The following is a 23,134-nucleotide window of genomic DNA, read 5'->3' as shown; positions in this document are numbered from 1 at the left end:
GGGAGGCAAGGTGGATGGGTTCCGTACTTCTGTTACATTGTTTCCGTACGTATTTTACTTAGTTTACGTACTTATTTTAAGCCCATGTGGTTTTGTTGCCTAAATCTAACGGCGGCCGTTACTGTAGTTTTGTTGCGTGGCGTAAAAATTACACGCAAAAGAGGCGTACAAATGACATGCGAAAAAGCTAAAATGAGTTCTCATGACATGGGTAATGTCCTTGTAATGTCGTGCTATTTAGGAGGTGGAGTTGGATGGGATTGGTCAAAAAGTACTGGACGTTAATCCAGGTGACGGGCGTTTGTGTCCTTGAAGAAGTCAACGTTGATTTATTTGTCACGTAACTTACGTACTTAAGTAACGCCACTTATTTTAACCCAAAACCACAATCTTTTCCCAAACCTAACTAAGTAGTTGTGTTGCCTAAACCTAAGGGAGTTGTTTCCTGTGAAGACTGAAGTTTATTTTGAAAAGACTGTATGCATGTAACGAGCGGAAATTGTGTTGCTGGACATTCGTAAGAAAACGAACAAAAAAGGAGGAATAACTTTTCGTAAGATATCATACGAAGCGTTGTATGAGAAAACGTTGACTAAGACCATAGTCTTTGCCTGGCCTCAACCAAGTGCTGCTTAAACATAATCATAAATGTTAATATGCTTTAGTTGATACAAGCAGATACTGGCAGATACGTTCATTAAAATAATTTCTTCATTATGCTCAGTATGCCTCGTTACGTACTTAGACTGCTGTTAAAATTAGTAATATATTATCATAATTTCCAGGCGACAGGGTTACATGTTGTGGTGTGAGACTGTTTTTGGTTACAGGCACAGTAAAAAAAAGGAAAGAAAGAAAGAAGAAAATGCAGAAATACACATTTCGAAGCATAGTGGCCACGCTTTGCTGTCCGATGCAAACTATGAATCTCCATATTTGGTGATTTTAAAGTTTTCGGGTAAACTAAAAAAGGTAAAATGTTACTTTCAGTGCTGAAAAAAAAAGTTTCCTACTTCTCAGGCCAATAAAACCCCTCAAGATATACAATTGTGGATCATGTCAATATTCCAAATGCATTGTGACAGTACCTAAAACAAGGATTTTGCTTAAATCATCACAAGTCAACATTGTGGAGATATAAGGTCTTCAAAAGGATGGCGACCAAAATGACTGACTTCAAAATGACTCTTGCATAATTTGCACACTCCAGATGTTGTCATTAACAGTTTTGTGGCTGTGGTGAAAATGTCTCTCTGGGGCTCCCTAAAAAAGCGGAGAATGATATGTTGCACAATCATGGTATTAAAAAACACATTTGCAGCTTAAAATGACTTGCAGCATGGCATGAATGGTGCTGTATGCATGTTGAAGTTCCTCAACGGAAAGACAAGGGTGTCGTTTTGGGGAAGGGCTTCAGGCATAGAGCGGAGAAAGGCCTCTCTGTTTGAAAGTCTGCGGCGTGTTTTGTCACCCACTCTGGCAAAGTGGGCCAATACTGACCGCTAAAGGGTCCAATCAGGCAGATTAGGGGGAAACATGTATGTGTCAGAGCTGGAGCGAGAAGGAAGAGCAGGAAAGGTGGAGGTTGTGGAAGCAGGGTGGGGCAAGAGAGGGTGGGTGGGTGGTGGGGCGGGCGGGCGGGCGGTGGAGCAGATGTGAGCAGAGCTGAGGACGAGCTTCACGCAAAGACACAGTCCCATCGATGCCTCCGTTACAGCCTGGAGCAGGAAGGGGGAGGGAAGGAAAACAGAAACAACATTAAATCGGAAGCCGTCTTAACACACAGCACTGCAGGAAACCACACTGTTTACAGGCTACGTTCAGACAATGCACATTCTGAATATTGTATTTCAGGTGTTCTTTTAAATTTTGCCAATCCAAGAACAACAACAACAACAGCAGTGAAGAGAAAAGTTTGGAAATGAATGCATTAATATGTTCTGCACTGTGAGTGGAAAATGTTTTGAAACTGTCATGCTGAATTGCAAAAACTTATTTGTTTTTGTAACCTGTCGCAGCATCTCATTAGCCGTGTTTCCACTCACTTGGTTTTTGCCTTTCTCGAAAAAGAGTTGATGCGCTAAATGGGATAAGGAAATGCCTTAGACAAATACGTTCTGACATAGCGAACATTTAAGTCACATGACTGATCAGCTGTTAGCACTGTCTGCATCTTCCCGGATATATATTTATATTGTCTTTGTCTCCGAACAAGAAACATAACCAATAGCTGACATGAAAGAACAACTAAAACTTGCCCAATTGAAACAAATTCCCGAAGGCCTCTCTCTATTTTTACTTCTTCTTCTACTCTGTTTATAGGCTGATTATAGCCATGTGTAAAACGCAGCCTATACTGGCAACTGACAACAGACAACTGACAAAACTACGCAGCCTAGTTTACTCCAGCCCGTTCTCATTCCCAGGGTGTCAAGTACCGAGGCTTTGTCACGGTCGTCAGCGTTCGGTACCTCCGCACAAGGCAACCTTGAGCGTCGGTATGAAACGCACCGGGCGTTCCATTAACTATAATGTAAACCCATTTGAGGCAACAGTAAACGCTCCAAGAAAGGCAGGTGGGAGGGGAGGTGGATGGGTCCGACGAACACAAGGCTTTCATCCAGGAGACCACTGTTCGTGTCCTGTGTGTCACGTTACAATCAGCTGTTCATTCTTGTCCCGTTTACAACATTCAGAGACATTTTCACCGTACAAACATAGTAGTTTTAAGCCCAACCATGTAGTTCTTTCCTAAACCTAACTTTAGTGGTTTTGATGCCGAAAATGGCGTGATGTCAAGGGGTGTGACAAAGTGGCGGTATGTGACGAGTTGGGATGAGAACGTGTTGTTTATTCACTCCAAACCAGTTGATGGAAATGCACATAATTCACATTTCTTTTTTGCGACATGTCAGAAGTTTGCTTAAAATTAGCTTTTCGACTATTGAATGGAAACACGGCTAGAGTTAAAAAAAAAATATTCTACTGTCAAGCCACATGAAAGCCTTTAAAAAGAAAACAATATTTTCTCAATCAACTTCTTTCTATGAACAATGAAATCCTTCAACATTTGCTGTCATAGTTACCTCCGCCAAGGAGGTCATGATCTCGGTTTGGTTTTGGGTTGTCGGCAGGATTACTGAAAAACTGTTGGCCTAATTTTCATAAAACTTGGTGGAAGGCTGTAGCATGGGCCAAGGAAGAACCCATTACATTTTTAATCACAGGGCATATACAATCGTAATAATTTTTCACTTAAGTTAACATTGCGAGATTTGCGCATTTGGCCTTGGCAGAGGTCTGCGCTCTCCAAGTGCACTTCTAGTTTGAACAGTTTTGGTTATTTCACGAGGGATTTCTGTATTTTTTTAGTTTTTGTTTTGTGGGAAAACATGATGTCATTGTGAACAATCACAATTTAGCAACATTTGAATCAAAATCTGATGACAGTTGGGGGGTTGTTTGCTTATATTGCCATCTCTGTCAGTCAAAGCTGCCAGGTGCAGTAACTTCCTGGAGTCTCCACTGGTTGCCTGGCAACCTCGTAGTGATGAAAAGACACACAAGGTGTAACATGTTAATTAGTGAGTTTTAGAGGTGCTAGTAGGCAGATTTGATACCTCTGAACAGAGCCAGACGAACTGTTTCCAGTCTCCAAACTGTACGAACCATCTGCTCATCTTCTCGTCTGATTCTCAGCAAGAAAGCAAATCAACATATTTCTCAAACTGTTCCTTTAAACTCTTCATAAATTAAAACCAAGAATGTTTTTTTCTATGTGAACAGTTGTCTGAACATATCAGAACACAGAGGCATTCAGCACTAACTCGCTAATGATGTCCACACACCATAAAAAAAAAAAAACTCAATTGCACACACGACTTTTGTCATCATTTCTAAAAATCTGAAAAATTCAAGATCTATAGACTCTCTATAAAATGTCTACCGTCACATACTGTGCAGACCGGATTCTTGGCATCCAGGAAAACCATGATGGATCTCAGCGAGTCTGAGCGGCACTGTCGTTGCACATTATCTGCCAGATGGGCCAGCATAGGGCCCGCTGGAGGGGAAGACAGGGTCACATCCTCCATTCTCTCGCATTATGTAAGATTTATTTTTGGGACGTACAGTTTAAACCAGTGTGGGTTTGCCAAGTGGTTGTCAGACAGTCAACCACTCTCCGGCTCTTGAGCATGATGCGAAATCACCACAGTTTGACCGCCAAAAACTTTAATACGTCAGACAGGCCGCCTCACTGGTTGTAATTATTTAGTCAGTAAGACATTTCCACCTGATTTGATAGCAAGAGAGTATTTCTGGCATTAAATTAATTTGCTCACTGAATCAGGCCAACAGCTGCGTGGGATTTATTGCAATGTACATACAGGTGTTGCCAGCATGTTTCTTAGCCTCAAGGCTTAACAAGCGTCTCCTTACTGGCACGGCTTTGGGCTCAGTAAAGCTGAACCTTTAGGACATCCCCCTTATATGGCACACTTTGTAGTGCTTATGCTCTCTCTCGCTCTCTCTGTCTGTCTTCCAAACCCCTGCTCTAATGAAATACATCTCCAGCATAATAAGCCACGTGGGTGTCTTTAAACGAATAAAGAGAACCCCACAGTCCTTAGAGGCTATGTGGCAGAGCTAATCTGCTGCTCTAAATTGGCTATTTTCAAAGACATATACAGCGTGTGTTTGTGAAGGTGAACACTGACTTGATCTAATTTGCCTCATTAATCTCATCAAGGTCCTAGAGGAAGGAGAAACTCCTCTGATATTGTTATGTCTTCCATGTGCGATGTTAGATGCACACCAGGAGTTATTCACTGATGTGCTGCTATGATTACATTTTTTTAGGTGTCTTGCCTATACCTCTACGTCACAGTGATTTCCTACAGTTCCCAGAATAACTCATTAAAAAGCTACAGAAGAACTCATTTGTGATTTGTTTCAGGACATGTAGGTGGAGAGAGCAACAAGAGCGTGACACTAATGGATGTATCATCCATCATGGGACCTTATTTGGGAAAGAATATGTACGGTAGTCAACGGCGAGAGACAAAAAAATCATTTTTAGATGCTGTTTGAATTGCGCCATGAATCACACATTTGATGTTTGTCAATTTGAAACCGAATTTTGCAAGTCGAGAAAGTCTGTGCACATACGTAATCAAAAATAGGTGTTCCAATATCAGTATCTGAAATGTGTGAATATTCATTCATACATTCATACTCTGTATGTATTTGTTCATGTATGACAAAGGGTTTAACCTGACCCAGGCCATACAACAAAGATAGTAATCATATCGCATCCATACATGGTCAGTAGTATCAATCAATACCACAAGTTCAGGTATCAGAATTGGTATCAGGAAAGAAAAAATGGTATCGGAACATCTCTTAGAAAGATTACACACCCAAAAGTCACGTAAGTGATGTCTCTTTCTCTCTGAAGCTACGATGTCTGTGTGTTTCATACTGGGATGTACTCACAGGAGTCGCTGGATAAAACACATCAGGCAAGATAATGTTTCATATGAGCGAGGGACAAAGCAGTTAGCTAGCTAGCTAGTGATGGTGACGTATATTGTGTGAGACGAGAGATGTAGTTCTTTGAGCGGTTTCACACAAAACTAAATGATACTACGACAAACTGCGACTTTCTTGACTTGCAAAATTATGTTTTAAATTTACAGATTCATGGAGCAATACAAACAGGATCAAAAAAATATTTGTTTCTCGCTGTTGACTACCATACATATTATTTCGGGAATAAGGTCCCATGGGGTTCACTGGAAGGGGCGGGACTTTGCCTCTCTATTAGGAGAGCTTGCTGCCATTTTGCCCCAGTGGCCAAACACAATGGGCAACAAAAAAATCCTGCAGCCCCATGTTCACCAATATCTATCATTATCAAAACAAGGCTGTCGCTGTGTTCGAAATGACATAGTAACATACTAACTCATACTAAGTATAACATAAAATTGAGTATGTAGTGTGTTCACACTAGGGCTGCCCCCTCTTAGTCGATTAGTCTAATACTCTTTTTGGTCTCAGTCGACTCAGATTTCTTTAGTCGACTAGTCATTTTTTATGCTTTTTTCATGCTGAATGACTTATTTCCAAGAAACTTCTGAGCACATCTCTGGTAAAGTTATACAGTCTCCGTCATAGACTTTATCTTTAACTGTTGACAGGATCTTCTGAATGGAATTTTTTTTTTGCATGTGATGTCATCTCAATGTAGAGTCTATGGGAAGAGTTTTTAGCTTACGCACCATGTAGTGCCGCCACGCCATATAAATGGCACATGAGGTGGTTTGTGGCACCGGAAAACTTTAAAAAGGGATGTTGAAGAACCAGGTTAATAAGTAGGAGTAGTGAATAAAAAGAGGTGGCAAAAATGAAACCTATGAATCTCAATAAAACAAAATGAAACTGAAGGCAAAGAACACCAAACAAAAGAAAGCTGCAGTCTCACATCAAGCTGCTAACTCTTCTCTACCTCTTACTCCAATGAACAGCATTTTATCTTCTCAGCCTCACTTAAGTGGAATGTACCACCTGCCAAGGTAGCACAGGGGGAGCAAATTAGAGCAGGCATCCAAATCATACAAAATAATAAAATTACCATTAATACAAAGTCCCTAATGTACTGCTGACATCACAATTCATCTATGGGCACTCATTACATACCAATGAGCACACCAAATATAACAAACTGTTATTTACTGCAGAACTACCTTACCTATCTTCCTACATCTTAACAGAGCCCAGCCATGCCCTGCTAAGAGGACATAATGAGGCAAACCTGTTTACACTCTGCTTGATTGAGCTGTAGATCTACCACAACATCCAAGGCAGAGTAACAACAAAAAATCCTATGAACCCATAAAACAAACAAACTAAACAAGCTTGTATCATTTATACCCCTTAATTAATAATGTATCAAATAAACTGAAACATTTGACTGAAATTAATAATTAAAGGGCGGGTCAGTCTGCGTTCTTCTCAAATGGAAACGCCCACTCAGCCGTAAGCAAAAAGCGGTGATGTAGGTAACCAAAGTAAGATAATCAATAAGGTTATGAATAATGTGAACGCTAGCACTAACTGAGTCAACGCTAGCTATGCTAAGTTTGGAAATAATTGAAAGGGTAGAGTTGTACGTATACTGTCGTGTTCTGCAAGGTAAAATTACGTTTTTTATTAATGGAGTCTAGTGGCTTTGAAGAGACCGATTTAACGGCTTTTCCGTCGTAAAGGGCGGTCTGGCGGCGAGGTAAGACCCTATTTCTCAAGAGGCAGCAGCAGCAAAACATATTTTAGCCACTAAAAAAAATCACTATCAGTTGAAGTGTACCTATATTTAGAATACTGTATGTTCACCGCTTTACCTCGCCATCAGACAGCACTTTCCGACAGACAACTAAAGCAGTTATATCGCGGTCTTCAAAGCCACCAGACTCCACTCACAAAAACAGTAATTTTAAGTTCCAGCTGCTGGTCTACCGCTGCATTGATCGGTTAGTTTGTTTGTGTTATTGTGTGACTTTTGGATCCGGTGTGTCATGCAGAAATCTACGTCGGGTAATGTTGGAAAAACGTTTTTAGAAGGAAAATAGCATTTTGACGCTACAACATACATACCTCGACCAAAATTTGAAAGTTTGGATTTGATTACATAAGAAATACCACTGGGAAGCTACTGAATGATATAAAAACTGTTAGTTGGTCTTCTGCCTCATATTATACGAACAGCATTCAGAAATTAAGTTGCTTTTATATTTCCTTTCTGGTCAGACAGAACAACAATTTAAAAATGGATTAAATGAAAAATGGTGACAATGAACAAAATATCACGAAGAGATAAAAAAGGTTTCAACTAAAAGGTCATGTGCAAACATCAGAACGAACATAAAGAAATATATTCTGAATGATTTATTACATAGTTTGCTTTGTGGAGGATTTATTTTTCTGTATGTGATCTCCATCAATAAATTTCTTTGGCCTTGCGTTCAGCTTTCTATTTAAATGTCCTTCTTTTATTTTATTTTCACCTGTAATTACAGCTATAACTATAAATACTGAGAGCTGAATTATCTCAGCAGAGTTTGTGAATAAGCCTAAGTGTCAGTTTGTGACACTGCGGAGCCAACAGATCTTTTGATCCCTTGGTTTATACGTACAAGGGAGTTACAATCGTGATTTTATTTTTTAGGAACATGACGTCTAATTTTTATTTTTATTTCATTGTATTTTATTTATCATTATTTCATGACTCAAATTAGTTGTATTAACCTTTATAAAGTCCACCTGTAGATGTATTCTCTGTTTTAATTGTTTCTTGAATTGTTTTATTTTTGTTCTTTGAGTCTTTGCTGTTACAAGAAATGCACTGAGCCTTATCAGGTTTTAACACTTTTAAGAAACTTGACAGAAACCAAACATTCATGCTCGGATAGCCTTCAGCCTCGCTGAGATTGGGTGATGTGGATTTTTTACGCTTCAGTGGCCGAGGCTGGACTTCAGAGGTGGAGGTGGAGGTGGAGAAGAAAAAGGAGGAGGATTGGCTGTGCAGACGGGCAGAGCTCTCATCTATCCATCTATTTATTTATCTTTCCATTTTCCCGCTCCATGCCCTCACTAACTCACTTTCTCTCTTCAACCAGTGACTCACAGGTCTGACATTGTACGCTATACAAATACACACACAGGCATGCACACTGTTGTCAGTATGCCAGCTCGTTCACAGAGGAGTCGAGACAAATGACGGACAGAATCACACCAGATCTTTGGGATTTGTTCTGTTTGAACGGCTTCACTGATGTTAAATCCAAACAGACTTAAAACAGACTTGAAAAACTGTGAACATATCCTTTAAGAAAAGCCAGCAAAAGCTACAAGTAGAAGTAGCTATAAAGTTGCAAAAAAGAGGAGTCGCCCCCTGCTGGCTATTAGAAAGAATGCAATTTTAAGGCACTTCAGATCCGGAGGTTGCCCCCTGATTGTGATACACAAAGTCACTTTTTGTGAGGTAAGATTTGGTAGCTATTGCTACTACTTCCAGCTTTTGCCGGGCTCCTTTAAGTTAGCAGTAAGAGAAGGAGTTAGCTGACGTTTCAACTTGCTGGCCTTGGCAGATGTATTACCTCCGCCAAGGAGTTTATGTTTTCGGGTTCGGTTTGTTGGTTTGTTTGTCAGTAGGATTACGGAAAAAGTACTTCCCAGATTTTCATGGAACTTGGCGGAAGGGTGTAGCATAAATCACTTTTTCAGTGCTTGTACACATTAATTTGGGTATAGGGAGTTTTTTGTGGGTTGTCTAGATCAGAAAACATGTGATTCAACAAGTCATTCAGATTTGGCTCCCCTTCCTATGACACATGCAGGCTCATTAGAATATATCACCCACAACTTGAGAACTACCTTTGCAAAGCTGCACCATATTTTTCTCGCAAGCTAATCAGAGCAGACTGGGCTTTTTCAGGAGAGGGGCTTAAAGAGACCGGCGCTAAAATGGAGCGTTTCAGACAGAGGGTGAATAAAGGTATGAGTATGAGAAAAATAATGTGTTTTTGAACATTAAAACATGTAAACATGTCCTAGTAGAAACCCAAAATATAAGTATGGACCTGGAAATGAGCATGATATGTCCCCTTGGTGGAGGTCTGCGCTCTCCAAGTGCCCCTCTAGTTTAAGTATGTGGTCACACTGGACAGATAAGGTTTACACCTGACTGAGATCCGATCACAATGTGGTCTGGCCAAACAGATTCCCTTCTGATTGCAATGCGTTTCGCGTGCATTTACACCTTGCAATAACATGCAATTTCATTATTTACAACAGGATACCCAGATACATATCCCATATTAATGCCTAGTGAAAATGGGGTCTCTTTTCCTAGCTGTACTATGTGTTGGATTGATCACCTCTCTCAATCCAAACCCAAAGTCCAAACCCTCTTAACCAAAGAAGCAAAAGGCAAAATAGTATTGTCACAAAATTTTGCATGCCGATGATATATTATATTATATTTCTGTTGGTTCCGTTCTGTTGAAATACATAATTTTAAAAATATTAACTTTAAATTCCATATTACTTTTGCTATTTATTTATTTATGTATTATAAAAAAAGGAATCAGTTACAAGCCTCAGTAGACGCCAAAGGCAGAGGCAACAAGCTCTATCAGACTGTTTATCTCTTACAAAGGTAAATACATTTACTGTGCATTACTTTAAGGGATAATTTGGTTTCAGGGGAATTGTACTTGTATTTTTCCTGCTTTCAGTAAGATGAACTCTTTGTAATGTTAATGCCTGCAAGTTGAAGCTGTTCTGAATGATGAACCTAGCTAAGCTCAGTTCATGGATGTCATGGAAACAGAAACTCTCAAAGGAAGAGTAGAAATAAATAAACCAGTTAACTTCAAATAAAAGGCATCTCTAATTGCAGTTTGATTAGTGGAGCTCGTTGAGGATTAGTTAGTCTCATCACAAGGTTTTTTTGTTTATACCAATCTCTGATTTTCTGCTTCCTACTACTAGAGGATTTCTTTACCACAGTGCATGCTTAGTTTTCTCCTGGTGAGGACAGCTGAATATTTCTCAGCAAATAAAAAGTATATTAGCCTTATTGGGTCACTGAAAGGTCACTTGTCTTCATTCAAAGAGAACTGCAGAGTGACTGCTTGCTATGTTCACTGCACAAGCAACAAGTGGAAGCAGTATTTTTAGCCAGAATATACAATACAGCATCTGTGGACTGACAGGAGAGGATTTTGCTCCAAAAATAGTTTAAAAGAACGCTTCAACATTTTGGGAAATATGCTTATTTGCTTTCTTGCTGAGAGTTAGATGAGAATATTGATATCATTCTCATATCTGTCTGGAAAATATGAGGCTACAGTCAGCAGCCAGTTAGCTTAGCTTAGCATTAAGACAAGGAGAAACAATTAGCCTAGCAACAAAATCTGCCTACCAGCACCTCTGAAGTTCACAAATTAACACGTTTGTTTTTTTATCTGTACAAAAAGCAAAGTGTAATGTCATAATTATTAACCTCCGTGAGTGTCGTCGTGTTTATTGTTTACATCACGCAAATCCGTAAGTTCTGTACGGTCTGATTTCTCTGGTGTAGCCTCTAGTGGTATCCTCCAGTAACACACTTTAACACAAAAATGTCAAATTATTCCTTTAACAAGTTTCTATGGAATTTTTTATTTGTAATGTAGCCAACCATTAAAACCACTGGAAAACATTGTAACTTATGTGAATTTACTCTGACTTCAGGCATTGTTCTCTAGCATTTTAATAACCAGCTTTCAAGCCTACGGGTGGAGGGTGTTGGAGGATCACTTTAAGTATTCAGAACTTGAGTTCAAGTATTAAAAGTTGGACTTTTTAAAATCAGAACAGAGATCACATAATGTTTGGAACAATTAATTAGGTAGTGAACACTGACTTAACACGACATTTGCTCTTTAAAGACGTGGTGAAAATTTCAACCAAAGTAAAATATGGATAAGGGTTGACCAAGATAAAAGATGACATAAAAGAAACGGAAAACGTCCAAAATGAAAACAGCTTTTTATTGTCATACACTTTGTAAAGGATGAGTGCAAATAAAAGAGCTTGTGATCAAAAATCTACTCATCACTAAGCCATGGACCATAAGGCATCATTAAATACAAGCTTTTTGGAGCTATCATCTACAATACAAGGACGGAATCAAGGAAAAGAAACAACACAGCATCAATGCTTATGCAATTAGAAGGAAAATGGAGGAAAACAAAATTTAAATGAACAGAAAACAGAAACAACAAAAAAACACAACACAATTTGTACATTCAAAAAGAAAGAAGTCAAAAAATTCACAAGGAATATTGATATTACGGCAAGTGACGATAAAACATAGTCTACAATCTGTTATGTACACTTGGCACTAATGTTAGATCTTTGATTGTTGTCCAGTCAGGTTGTTGTCAACTCTAGCATGTGCACAGGTCGCAACTCTTCCTTTTTTTTTTATTTAAATGCTAGTCTAATCATTTATATAATCTATAAATATTGTGAAACAATCATTCTCTCAAACAAAGCTGTTGAAAAGTTCTGCAAAGCCTGACGTAAAACTCCATTAGGTATTGAGATCAAACTGCTCAATGGACAGTTCATCAGAAAAATGCTCACATAACTTTTTATATATAGTGTAGAAGGATTATTTTTTTTCATAACAAGAATCAATCTTTGATAGTCCATCTCATGCACTTGAAAGTTGTAAACAGTACAAATATAAATGATCCACTTACAATATTTGAATCCCAGCAATTCCAAAATAGACAGACAGACTCCAAAAAACAGCAGCAGATTGTTTGTATGCATTTTCCAACACTGGCAGATGTGTATATAATGAGGTGGAAAATGGCTATTTAACATGATTGGATTGTCTCTATCTATTCCACGTGGCTAGAGAGAATCAAAAGCAGTATACAGCTCGAATGACGCCACAGCTTCCAATTCATGATGATATGACTACGATATCTTTAAAATGTTCCTTTAAAATATATTGTGATATACAGTGTGAAGTAGAAAAATGGCCTGGGGTGGTCTTCAGCATCCTGATATGTCTTTTCTGATATGTTAAAGGGAAAGTTCAGCCAGATTTAAGTTACTTACTTTATAATCCAAGAACTCAATAATTCACTCTTTCTAAAAAGTAAATACAATCTTTCAAGATTTAAAAAAAACAAGAAGGAAAGTTTAAGATTCATTTGTCCTCCACAGTCACTTTTTCAGCAGTGTTGTAGTCAAGAGTAGCCTAGTTAATACAGAGATGGAACATAGTCTGTGTTTGTTAAATTAATAAGTTATTCTTAAGTAAGTAGGTAAGTAGTAAGTATTAAATAAGTTACAGAACATGCAAGTTACAGAATAATAAATATAATCAATTAACAATCAATTAAATTTGCCTTTAATTACCCATGTGACAGGAAATGACATAGGCTACTGTCATCCCCTGCTGGATTGGGTCTCTGCTCTGAAGGTGTGTTCAGACTAAACAAAAAGCTTTTTTTTCACCTTACTTTATTTGTAAACAGCTATAGCAAGCAACATGCACAGACTGTGTGTGTGTGTGTTTGTATTACTGTCGTTGTGGGGACATACATCTGTTTACACAGTCACCTTGTGGGGACTCGTCTTCCTTTTGGGGAGTAAATGCAAGTCCCCATGTAAATCATTATATTTTGGGGTGAAAGCTTAGTTTAAGGTTAGGGAAAGGTTAGATTTAGGTTAAGGTAAGGGTAAGGATTAGGCAAGTAGCGGTTATAGTTAGGGTAAATCAATGTAATGTCCTCTAAAGTGATGGAAACATGACTGCGTGTGTGGAGTATATTCGTGTACTTCAGCTCAGACTGTTATTATCATCCAGACCTTTATGTTTTCCTCTTGTAAAATAAACTGAAAATGCATTGATTTGAGCGAGACAAACTAAATAACAGAATCTTTCTCTTACAAATTAAGAGTTGAATTAATAAGCAATAAAATGCACCATTGCTACAGTCTTACTTGGTCTCGTATGACCGTAGCTTATGGTGGCTAATGTTAGCAAATTTTAAATAAATATTGCTGTGCAACTGACATTACTGAGCCAGTTCACTGACTTCTCCTGTTGCGCTACTCTTACAACAGCATAGCATTTTAGCTAAATGTCAAAACAGAGTGGTAATAGTAGTAATTTTCCCTTTTACCATTATCGCATAACTGTCTCTTGTAGCATCAGTGATCACTGTTCTGCAAACTTACATAGTCTTGTTTAAATTAGCTCCACCTTGAGTGAATTGCATCCCCTTCTGTCCTTCCAATAAAGTGGTGTAGGAATGAGTCCTAAAACCTAGAAATGAGTCAGCATTTTTGCACTTCCGGTTCCCTCGTCTCAAAGTCAGTGGGTTTTTGGTTAGCCTAGTATGCCTAAAATAAGGCCTGAGGTTGACACTAGCTTAAGGGATTTTAACTTTTATGTTCTACGATATAAAATACGCCAGTAAATATCCCACTTGTGAATTTTGAAGCTTTTACGTGTCTTAAAAAAGACGGTTGCTAACAAGTGGCTAAATAAAACGATTAAACGTCATCACACCGAACACTGATCCGTTTTTATCCTGACATTAGCTTTTTACTTCTGGCGATTGCATTTACGCTTCAAAAATCATAACAGTGGTGTTCATTTGTGAAGATTATCTTGCTGAACAAAACATGTAAGTATCATAAACTTTGCCAAAGAGCGTATTTTCTGCAATAATCCAAAAACCCAATAGAAAAATCCCATTAATTTTTTGTCGAGGGAACCAGTGCGATGCTAACTTCTGGGTTGGCCAACAAAATCATGCAGCACTGTATTGACTTTGAATGCAATGAAATTTACTTTGCACAGCTGATAAATTGACTAATAAACTAATAAATAAATCTAAATTATCAACGGTTGGAAGAGATTGATTTGGAAGCGTGTATCTTCAAACATTTCTTCTTTCTAGCGTACTATATTTAAAAATGTTCAACTTTTACTCGTAATGTGATGTTTATATATTAGTATATGAGTATACCGATTCTCAAAAATGCACAGCATAAATGTAAAGGAAAATAAGTTAAATGATTTTTGGGATAAAAATTGAAGTTGAGGCAGGATGAATTTAAATTCAAAGTGACTACAACACTGCTTCTAAGCGACTCTGAACAACTTTTAACAAGTGAAAAACAAACTCAAAGTTTACTTTGACTTCTCAGAGTTTTTGTGTTGCCTTTTAAAAGGTAATGTGCTCTCCCTTTACGCATCTAACAGTCGCATCATTTTCCTGTGCGGATTCAAATAACTCTGGTCCTCAGACCCAGGCCCATTAGCAACAGGTCTTTGATCCATTTAGGTTTCCAAACTATTTTAAAAAACAGTTTCACACACTACTTAGATAGATAGATAACGTGTCAGTTCATGTATCGGTTGAATAAAATAACTTAAAAATTACTGCACTGACTATACAGTTTTAGATTTGTATCTATTATATTCTGTATTTTTCATTAGCTATTTAAAGTAAAATAATATACATTTATTTCTGCGAAATGGGGGAGGGAGGGGCTCAGTGATAGCATTTCTGAAGGGTAATTAGTTATCTAACAGTTGACGAGATACATTTCAAGTGTCAGCGATTTCACAGAACAGCGTCACATGACGGAGTCCTGGTCTGACCAGCGGCTTCCCCCCCCCCAAAAGGCTGTTATTGTTTACACGTCTCGCTTATGTTCACAGGCAATATTCAAAGCACAGGCTGATCAGAGAACATTCTCCTATCAAAGAACTATGCCAACACATCCCCACACAAACAGGGATGCTGGCTTCTTCACATTCAAATGGTACGGTGTATATAAGAGGACATTTTTTTTAAAGTTAAATAAAGCTTTTGTACAGACATCCACACATGACAGACCATGAGGTAACACTGACAAAATGGTCTACACAGTTGACAGACATAAGGAATGGCAAGACAATGCTATGAATATATACAATGTGTGACATTACATTCATTCAAAACAAAAAAGAAGACATGGGAAAAGAAATCTACATTTGTTCTCAAACGTGTTTTTTTTTTGTTTTTTTTTAAGTCCAAGATGATGTGATCAGTTGAAAGTTACAAGCAAGATACATCCAGGAAAGAAATCAAATATTATGAAGGGATCAATAGTAAAAGACAAAAAAGATAAAGGAAAAATATCCAGTATGGTTTAAATCAAACCAAAGAAAATATGAGTCCCGACTGCTTTGAGAAGCTGCACAGTCAACTTATCTGTACACACACATGCCAACATTCCATGAAAAAACACACAGCACGGGCAGTTTTCATCACTGGGCTGGCTTTTGGATTCAGTGCATTCTTTAAGGAGGTGGGTTATTTATGTAGAGTTATGGCGGCTGTTTTTTTTGTTTTTTTTTAAATAGTTGCTGATTGTTTGCTGTTTTGTGTCCCTAACTCATTTGACATACTCAGCTGACTTCCAGAAGTGCCCTGGGTGGGAAAGGCGACGATTCCGTTTTGGCAACTTTTCCAGTAAATCTACCAGTTTGGAGAAGCTGGGCCGCTCTTCCTGCTTGTACGACCAGCACAGAAGTAGAATGTCCTGGAAAAAAGATACATGGAAAAAAGGGGCTTTTAGATTTTGCATAATTGCTGAATGAATAAATGGCGTGCAAATATAGTTCCTGTATTTACTGATCCGAAATGTACTTTGCTCGGATATTTATTCAGTCTAAAACAGAAGTTTTCAAACTGTGAAGTTGTGCAAAGAGAGATATGAGGCAAAGATACAGAATGAGGTGAAAGGGACAGGTGCATGCTGGTGCTCCGGAAACACCTGGAAAATAGTTATTAAGATAAGATAAAATAAGATAATCCTTTATTTAGTCCCACAGCGGGGGAATTTGCAGGATTACAGCAGCAACAGGGTACAGTGCAAACAACAAGAGGCATCAGTAAAAAACAAAACAAGATCTGATAAGTAAGCAAGTAAACAATAAAGATATAGTCAGTAAGTGAACAGTAAAAAACAAGATATAAAAAATATGAAAAATGAAATGTTGATTATTGTTGCTTGACCCATTGATTTGGCCTGCTCACCAACACGGTTCGCACTTCCAGAACAAAAACAGCTTTAGTGCCTAAAACTACAGCAGCTAAACCAAAGTGTCCTGAGTGCGGTTTTACCTTGACTGACTCAAGTGACTCATCACAGCCAAAGTGTGTGTTTTGTAAATACGTGCTTGCTAATGACCTGCAAATATTTGTAGCCAATTAGAGATTAAACATGCTAAATTAGCAGGCAACCCTCAGATGTTCTCAAACGGAAACTGGAGGTGTTTCAAGGAGAGATGAGAGGGGTGGAGGCGTTTCGCAAGATGAAGGCAATCAAGGACTCATACCATTTTGCACTGCGCATTGTAAAGACAGGAAAGGCCAACACCCCTGGGGGACAGGTGCTGTTGTCATGACTTTCCCTGACGGGGGCCTACAGACTTAATCTTAAATTATACTTCATGCAAGGACGGTCGTGCTGACGTGAGCTGACGTGGAATTGTGACGAGGAAACGTCATTCATGAACTAATATATTTTGTCACCATTGCGCACTATAATAGCCTCCATAGCTTTGTGTAAAACTTCTGTCTTAAGCCCCTTTCCCACTGGACAATAAACCCACTAAGATCTGGCTTTTGTCTTTAGTGCGAAAGCTTACGATATGCATTCCTGGGACAAATGACTCTGCAGTAATCACGGGTATTTATCGACTCCAGTTCTGATTGGTCTTCTCACTTTTCTAACAATCACCAACGTTGGTTTGAGAGTTTGAAAGATTGGATAAGTAACAGATATATTAAAAGAAGTAACCACCGTAACACCAGTTCCGGCCGGCATGTCCGTTATGTTGAATGTGATACACCAGAAAAAAAAAACTGAAATGCCAGTGCCACGGCATGCCATACTTGCAAAATATCAGACTGGCAATACATCATCCAGAGTAGGCTCTCATGACCACGCCCCCTTTTGGGGGAAAACAATCCCGTGTCCCTGGTAGACGGGAACAGCATAACCAAAAGAGGTATAAACATGTCTCCAAACTTCTATTTTAAACATAAAGATAACAGTAGTAACGCTATGCCGAAGAGTTGCTGTGTAGTTGGTTGCACCAACAAGAAATCCAAAAACGCTGATCTTCGATTTGTTACCCTGCCGCATCCTGAAAAAAATCCTTGTCGTTATAATGCAAAGTAAATTTTAAAGTTATAATCAATGCTTATAAAATGTGCACTAGATTTCTAGTGTAGGATTCAATGAGTGCTCAGACATGAAAAATATACAGCAATGCATTTAAGTTTGAAAAAAAGAGTGACTCATGAATTGTGACAAAATGAAAAAGAAAAGAAGCCCTTACTGATATCTCCTTCCCCATGCCAGTTTGGGCGAGGTTGGGCTTCATCCCGCTGCCAATCTGCCATATGATCACCTCTGCTGGCTGACTCTTGTAAGGCCACTCACGTGCGTGTAACTCATACCAGATGGTGCTGTGAGGAAAGAGGAACAGAGTGGCGGTCAGAGCTTTGGACTGTCTGGTCGAGAGCCACAAAACACACTTATGGAGGGTTCACATCCCACCCAGTGCTAACACTACCAGGAAAAGATTTCAGTCACAACTATAAACCATCAAACTCAATGTTTTTGATCAGCTGTCAGATTAATGTCGCTGTAGATGATGCTTCTGCACATTTGGATCGTGATCTATGCGAATTGCATTTTGTGGGAGAAGTTTGTCTTCAACTTCAAGTTTGGAAAAACTATTTCAATCCAGAAGTGAAAGAAAAAGCACACTTTTAATTAGTGCTCATGCAAAATTAACATACCACTCTCCCTGTGCAAATAAGCGGTTGTTTTCATTCTGCTCCTGCACGACAAGTTTGAGTAGCATAAAAATAGCTCTTTGCCAGGAGTAGGGGGAAAAAACTGAAGGCTGATTGGCAATGAATATGTAAAATAGCCATGGGGGTCACCTCTAGGTAACACAAGAGCTAACAGAGCAGCTGGACATTGTGCGCCCGCGCTGCACTCTTCTTCCCTTTAGAATGTTATCGCAACAAAACCTCCATATGGGGGACCATCTGAAAATGCAATTGTGCTAGGAGTCAACAAAGCAGGGTCCACCCCCACAAATGAATCAGTAATGGCAGTGGAGGAAGAACAGGAGCCGTGGGGGATTTTAATCAACTTAGGACAAATTTTAAAGTGGACTTTAGAGGAGGAGAGGGAGGACACAAGATTTTGTTGGAGAAACCAGAGTGACACTCAGAAAAGCAATCTGTACATAATAACTAAGGGAGTGGGTGAGACGATTTGGGTAAAAATTATTCAAGGTAAGCAGGGGCATGTGACATTTTGGGAAGACTTACAAAAAAGATAAGAATACTACAACTGCCTAAATGCAAGAAAGAGAGGTGTATTAAAAGAAAACTTAATAGACTTCATCATTGTCTTGCCAAGAATTTGATGAGAAGATTGATACTACTAAACAAAGCCTATAGTGCTTTCACAAGCCATAGTCCGTTTGGCTAGTCGAGTTGTTTGCATCCCTGTATATCATAAACCATCTGGAAAAAACAATTATCCTAGGAACTACCATATAGAAACACACATAGAAAAATAGAAAAATAGTATTATACTATAAAAAAAAAATCTAATAATTTTTCATTCATGTTCTGTTCCTAAGATTCTCTGTTGACGAAGGTTGAATTCTTCTATTCCATTCACACAAATTCCTGATGCCGCCTGCCAAACACATGATACCCCATCACCTCCTGTGCAGCTGAGACTTTCACCTGGTAAACACTCTACCACACACCAGATGTTTGGAAGCCCAAATGTAACAGTTTAGCACACGTTCAATCAGAAACACATTTGTAAATCTTTCTCCTCAACTCTTTGATTCACTCCTCTTGCCTAATCAATTAGTTGACTTCTCTTGGCTCCTCAACATTCACACTTTTTCTCCTCTTCCTGCAATTACGCAATCAGTTTAAGATTCAAGAAGGTAACTCTCTCTCTTGGTTTTCGGCCAACTAAGCTTCCAAACCTTCTCTCGCACCCACATGGTGGAACCAATCACAAATCAGTATGCTCTTTACCTACCCCAATCTCCGGTATCTTGCTGTTTTCCAGCTGCCAAATGATTATTTGTGCACCATTTCTTTCCCCCAGCACACGGCTCCAGACTAACTTTTTAAATTGGTTGCAATGGTGCGCCTAACTTTTCCATTTAGGTGCACCAGCAAATAATTTAGGTGCACCCAAAATTTTCAGTGTAATGATAAATTTTAAGTGTGTGTGTGGTCAAGTGACAGAGAGAGATGCACTCAGAGCAGATAAGCTGTTCGGCGATCATCGGAGAAGAGAGGAAATTAGCGGTAAAGTTGTCTTTCATTCATTCAACCTTTATTTAAATCTCGAGGAATCATTGAGGGCATAATTTCCAAACAACAATAGAACAATGTTAAAAACAGTTACATTCAAGAGCGGAGTAGTTTGTAATCACGGATTTAAAATCACCTATAGGTACAAATTATATTTAATTTTAATGTGTTTTGTAAACTGTTCTAAGTTTTTGCAGCACAAACACCAAAAGCAGCTAACCCCAAATTCAGTGTTTGCACGAGGGACTTCAAGCTTTAGCCAATCACTTGAATAAGTAGAATATTGACTATAGGACTAATTTAATAAAGAAATTATGTATGACGGCAAGTTGCCTTTAAGGGCTTTATAAATAAATAAAAAACAATGCCTATCACGTCTTACTGTTAGAGATGCCCACCCAGCCTTTTCATACAAAATACAATGATGAGTAGAATAACTGTCACCGGTAATAAATCTTAGGGCGGAGTGATAAACTGAACTGAAAACAGTTTGAGAGTGGAGGCAGAGGCCTGTCTATAGATAACGTCACCATAATCCAAGACAGACAAGAAAACAGACTCAATTATTCACTTCCTACTGAACATAGGAAAATCAGCTCTGTTTCTGTACAAACATCTATTTTTTTTGTCGTAGCTCGCTGACAAGTGTATCAATGTGAAATTTAAATGTAAGTTTTGGGTCCAGCAAGATGACAAGGTATTTATACTCCAAGACCCTGTCAATACTAAGACCATTCAGAGTGGTAATATGCAAATTGTTCACAGTGGCTCTAGAAAATAACATATATTTAGTCTTCTTTGCATTCATTCTTGTGTTAATAAATGTACAGTAGTGGAGACAGACAGATGGTGGAGCGGTTACCTCCGGCGCTGATGCCGGTCTGGGCTGGGCCGTTCAGGGCCGGGAACAGGTGTAACCGACACCGCAGCATTTTTCTTGACGAAACCAGTCAACCAAACACCAATTCTCTTCATTTTGAATTACCGGTATGTCTCATGGTTATGATGTTGCTCGAGGGGGAGTACAGGGCGCGGTATGACACACACACACAGAGAGACAGACCTGTCAGGCGCACCGGTGCCACCTATGAAAATATTTAGTCGCACTCGACGGATATGTGCCAAGTCAGAGGTCTTCATTCCTCTTGAGAATATGGCATCTTCCCCGTAATCAGGTATATTGGACCAAGTGGGGTCTATGTCACAATCAGATAATTTTTAAGCAATTAAGTTTTAAAATATCTAATCCTGTTCTCATTAAATGGTTAGTGGCTGGATATCTAAAGTCTGACAATAACAGAAGCAAAATCGTAATTTAAAAAAATCACAAATTATTACATTATCTACGTCTTTGTACAGTAAGCAGTGAAAATCTATAATGAGATCTGAAAACCTGTTAATGAGAGTTGCCTCTTTGTCATGTGTTTTAGGACGCTGCTCTGTAAAAGTATGTACGAATTTATTGAATTCACACAAATATTTGTGGTTTGTAAACTCTCTCTGTCAACAGCGGGATGGGACTGTCCAACATCAGGCTCCGGCATTGGCGGGACAGACAAACAGGTAAGACGACACTTACCCAAAAGCAAAGACATCTGACTGTTTGGAGAAGGGAAGCTTGTCTTCCTCTGTGTCCGGAGAGAGCTGCTGGATTATTTCTGGAGCCAGGTGACACAGCCAGCCGTTGGGGATCCTCAGTTTGTCTTCTCTCCGGCTAAAGAACGAGAACACGTGGAGATGGAGACTTGTCAGTTGTTTACTGACCTGCTGTATGACGCTGCTAAGCCACATTAAAGATGCTACTTTGCCGCATTTTCATTACAGTACATAGTCATTTCAGATAGCCATTATAAGATAAGTGGATGGCGTTGCCTTTCAATTATTGTTTCAGAAAACTGTGAGCACTTTAAGTTTGCATATGGTTGCAATTTCAAATTTCTGTAACATCATCTATCTAACTTAGTAATACATACACAAATATAAATGTAAAAATTACTTTTTTGTTTTACAGGGACTTATGTAGTGTTCATATTACGCCGAATGACTGCTTTCGGGGGAGCCCTATTAATTGTGGGTGGGTGGGAACTGTGCGCATGCACGCGCAAACATGAATGCGCCTGCCCACATGCCAAAATATACTATCAATACATTTCAATTCATACAGAGAATTCTTAGCCTTGTTCCCTCAAATGACACCAGTGGGCAATCTCCGGGTCTGAAAAGTGAAGCCAATGCTGAAGTGCCTTAAACTTGCATTCTTTCTAATTTCTCAGAATGAGGGGCACTGAACAAAACAGTGAAAGTAAACACAAGCAAATATTGTGTAGGATAAGTAGATAGAGCTATAAAACACTGTTCAAAGATCTAAGTGAGCCATGAAATTGTGCATAATTTTAGCTCTCCCACCATCTTACCCACAGAGCTACAGTTTGTTCTTCACTTGATATATAATTGTATAATTTAATAGCTTAGCTTTTTATGATTGCAAAACATAGCATGTTTTTGTACGTACTGTTGCCTACTTCATAACAATGTAAAATATAGTAACATTTTTAGACTAAATCAGCTATGTAATAGGCTAATTATATAGGAAAACATCACTGTTTTAATACTCCTGCTGTGCCTGCAGATGTAGGCATATTCAGACACTGTGCAGATACAATATGTGAATACTGGTTTGTTCAGGACTCAGTAAATGAGAGAAAATAGACTCTATCTGTTCGTGGAGCAAGACCCAATTTATAGCGTTTTACCAGTGATTCAGTGTTTTCTTTGTATGACATTTCTGTCTGTACCATCAGCTTTATCCAACCACTGTTGAATCTCTGCTCATCCTTGACCTGGCTGCTCTTCTTTCTTTCTTTCTTTCTCTTTAACACCTCTCTTTAAACACTGTCTGTGTCTTTCAGAGGTTAAGATAGACTGAAGACAAACAATTTAGAGTAAATGGTCACACTCATGTCTGTTAGGCACATTACACTTACAGCACAGACTTTATATTGCGCACACAATGATGAACTTGATGAGCTGGATTTCATTGGAAACTGTTTGGAAAAGGGCAGGCACTTTAAAAAAAAATACTAGGCAGGTGATTGGATGAGCCACCTGTCAATCAAACTCTTGTCGAAGCCAGT

General features: G+C 38.8%; 1 protein-coding gene and 1 long non-coding RNA gene across 5 annotated transcripts in view; one reads left to right on the top strand and one right to left on the bottom strand.

Annotated features, from left to right (window-relative positions):
* Positions 1-444: 444 nt before the first annotated feature.
* ksr2 (kinase suppressor of ras 2) overlaps positions 445-23,134 on the bottom strand; it is a 117,110-nt gene continuing 94,420 nt past the window's right edge. For 3 of the 4 annotated variants that reach the window (XM_037777587.1, XM_037777585.1, XM_037777584.1), the window contains 3 exons: positions 21,580-21,714; positions 17,975-18,104; positions 11,576-16,167 (listed from right to left, as the gene is read on the bottom strand). In XM_037777587.1, coding sequence (XP_037633515.1) covers positions 16,021-16,167; positions 17,975-18,104; positions 21,580-21,714 — 412 coding nt within the window. In that variant the 3' untranslated portion in view covers positions 11,576-16,020. Of the gene's footprint in view, positions 1,719-11,575; positions 16,168-17,974; positions 18,105-21,579; positions 21,715-23,134 lie in introns of those variants that run through there. The other variant, XM_037777586.1, reaches the window with a different exon arrangement.
* Positions 13,226-22,739, top strand: LOC119492815. The gene is made up of 5 exons (XR_005207860.1): positions 13,226-13,292; positions 18,494-18,498; positions 21,058-21,065; positions 21,127-21,132; positions 22,729-22,739. It is a non-coding gene; the product is annotated as an uncharacterized LOC119492815 (long non-coding RNA).

This window comes from Sebastes umbrosus, chromosome 8, assembly GCF_015220745.1.
Source record: "Sebastes umbrosus isolate fSebUmb1 chromosome 8, fSebUmb1.pri, whole genome shotgun sequence".
In the NCBI taxonomy this organism is placed as follows: domain Eukaryota; kingdom Metazoa; phylum Chordata; class Actinopteri; order Perciformes; family Sebastidae; genus Sebastes; species Sebastes umbrosus.
Note: the sequence above shows the minus strand (reverse complement) of the source record. Positions and strands in the feature narration are given on the sequence as shown.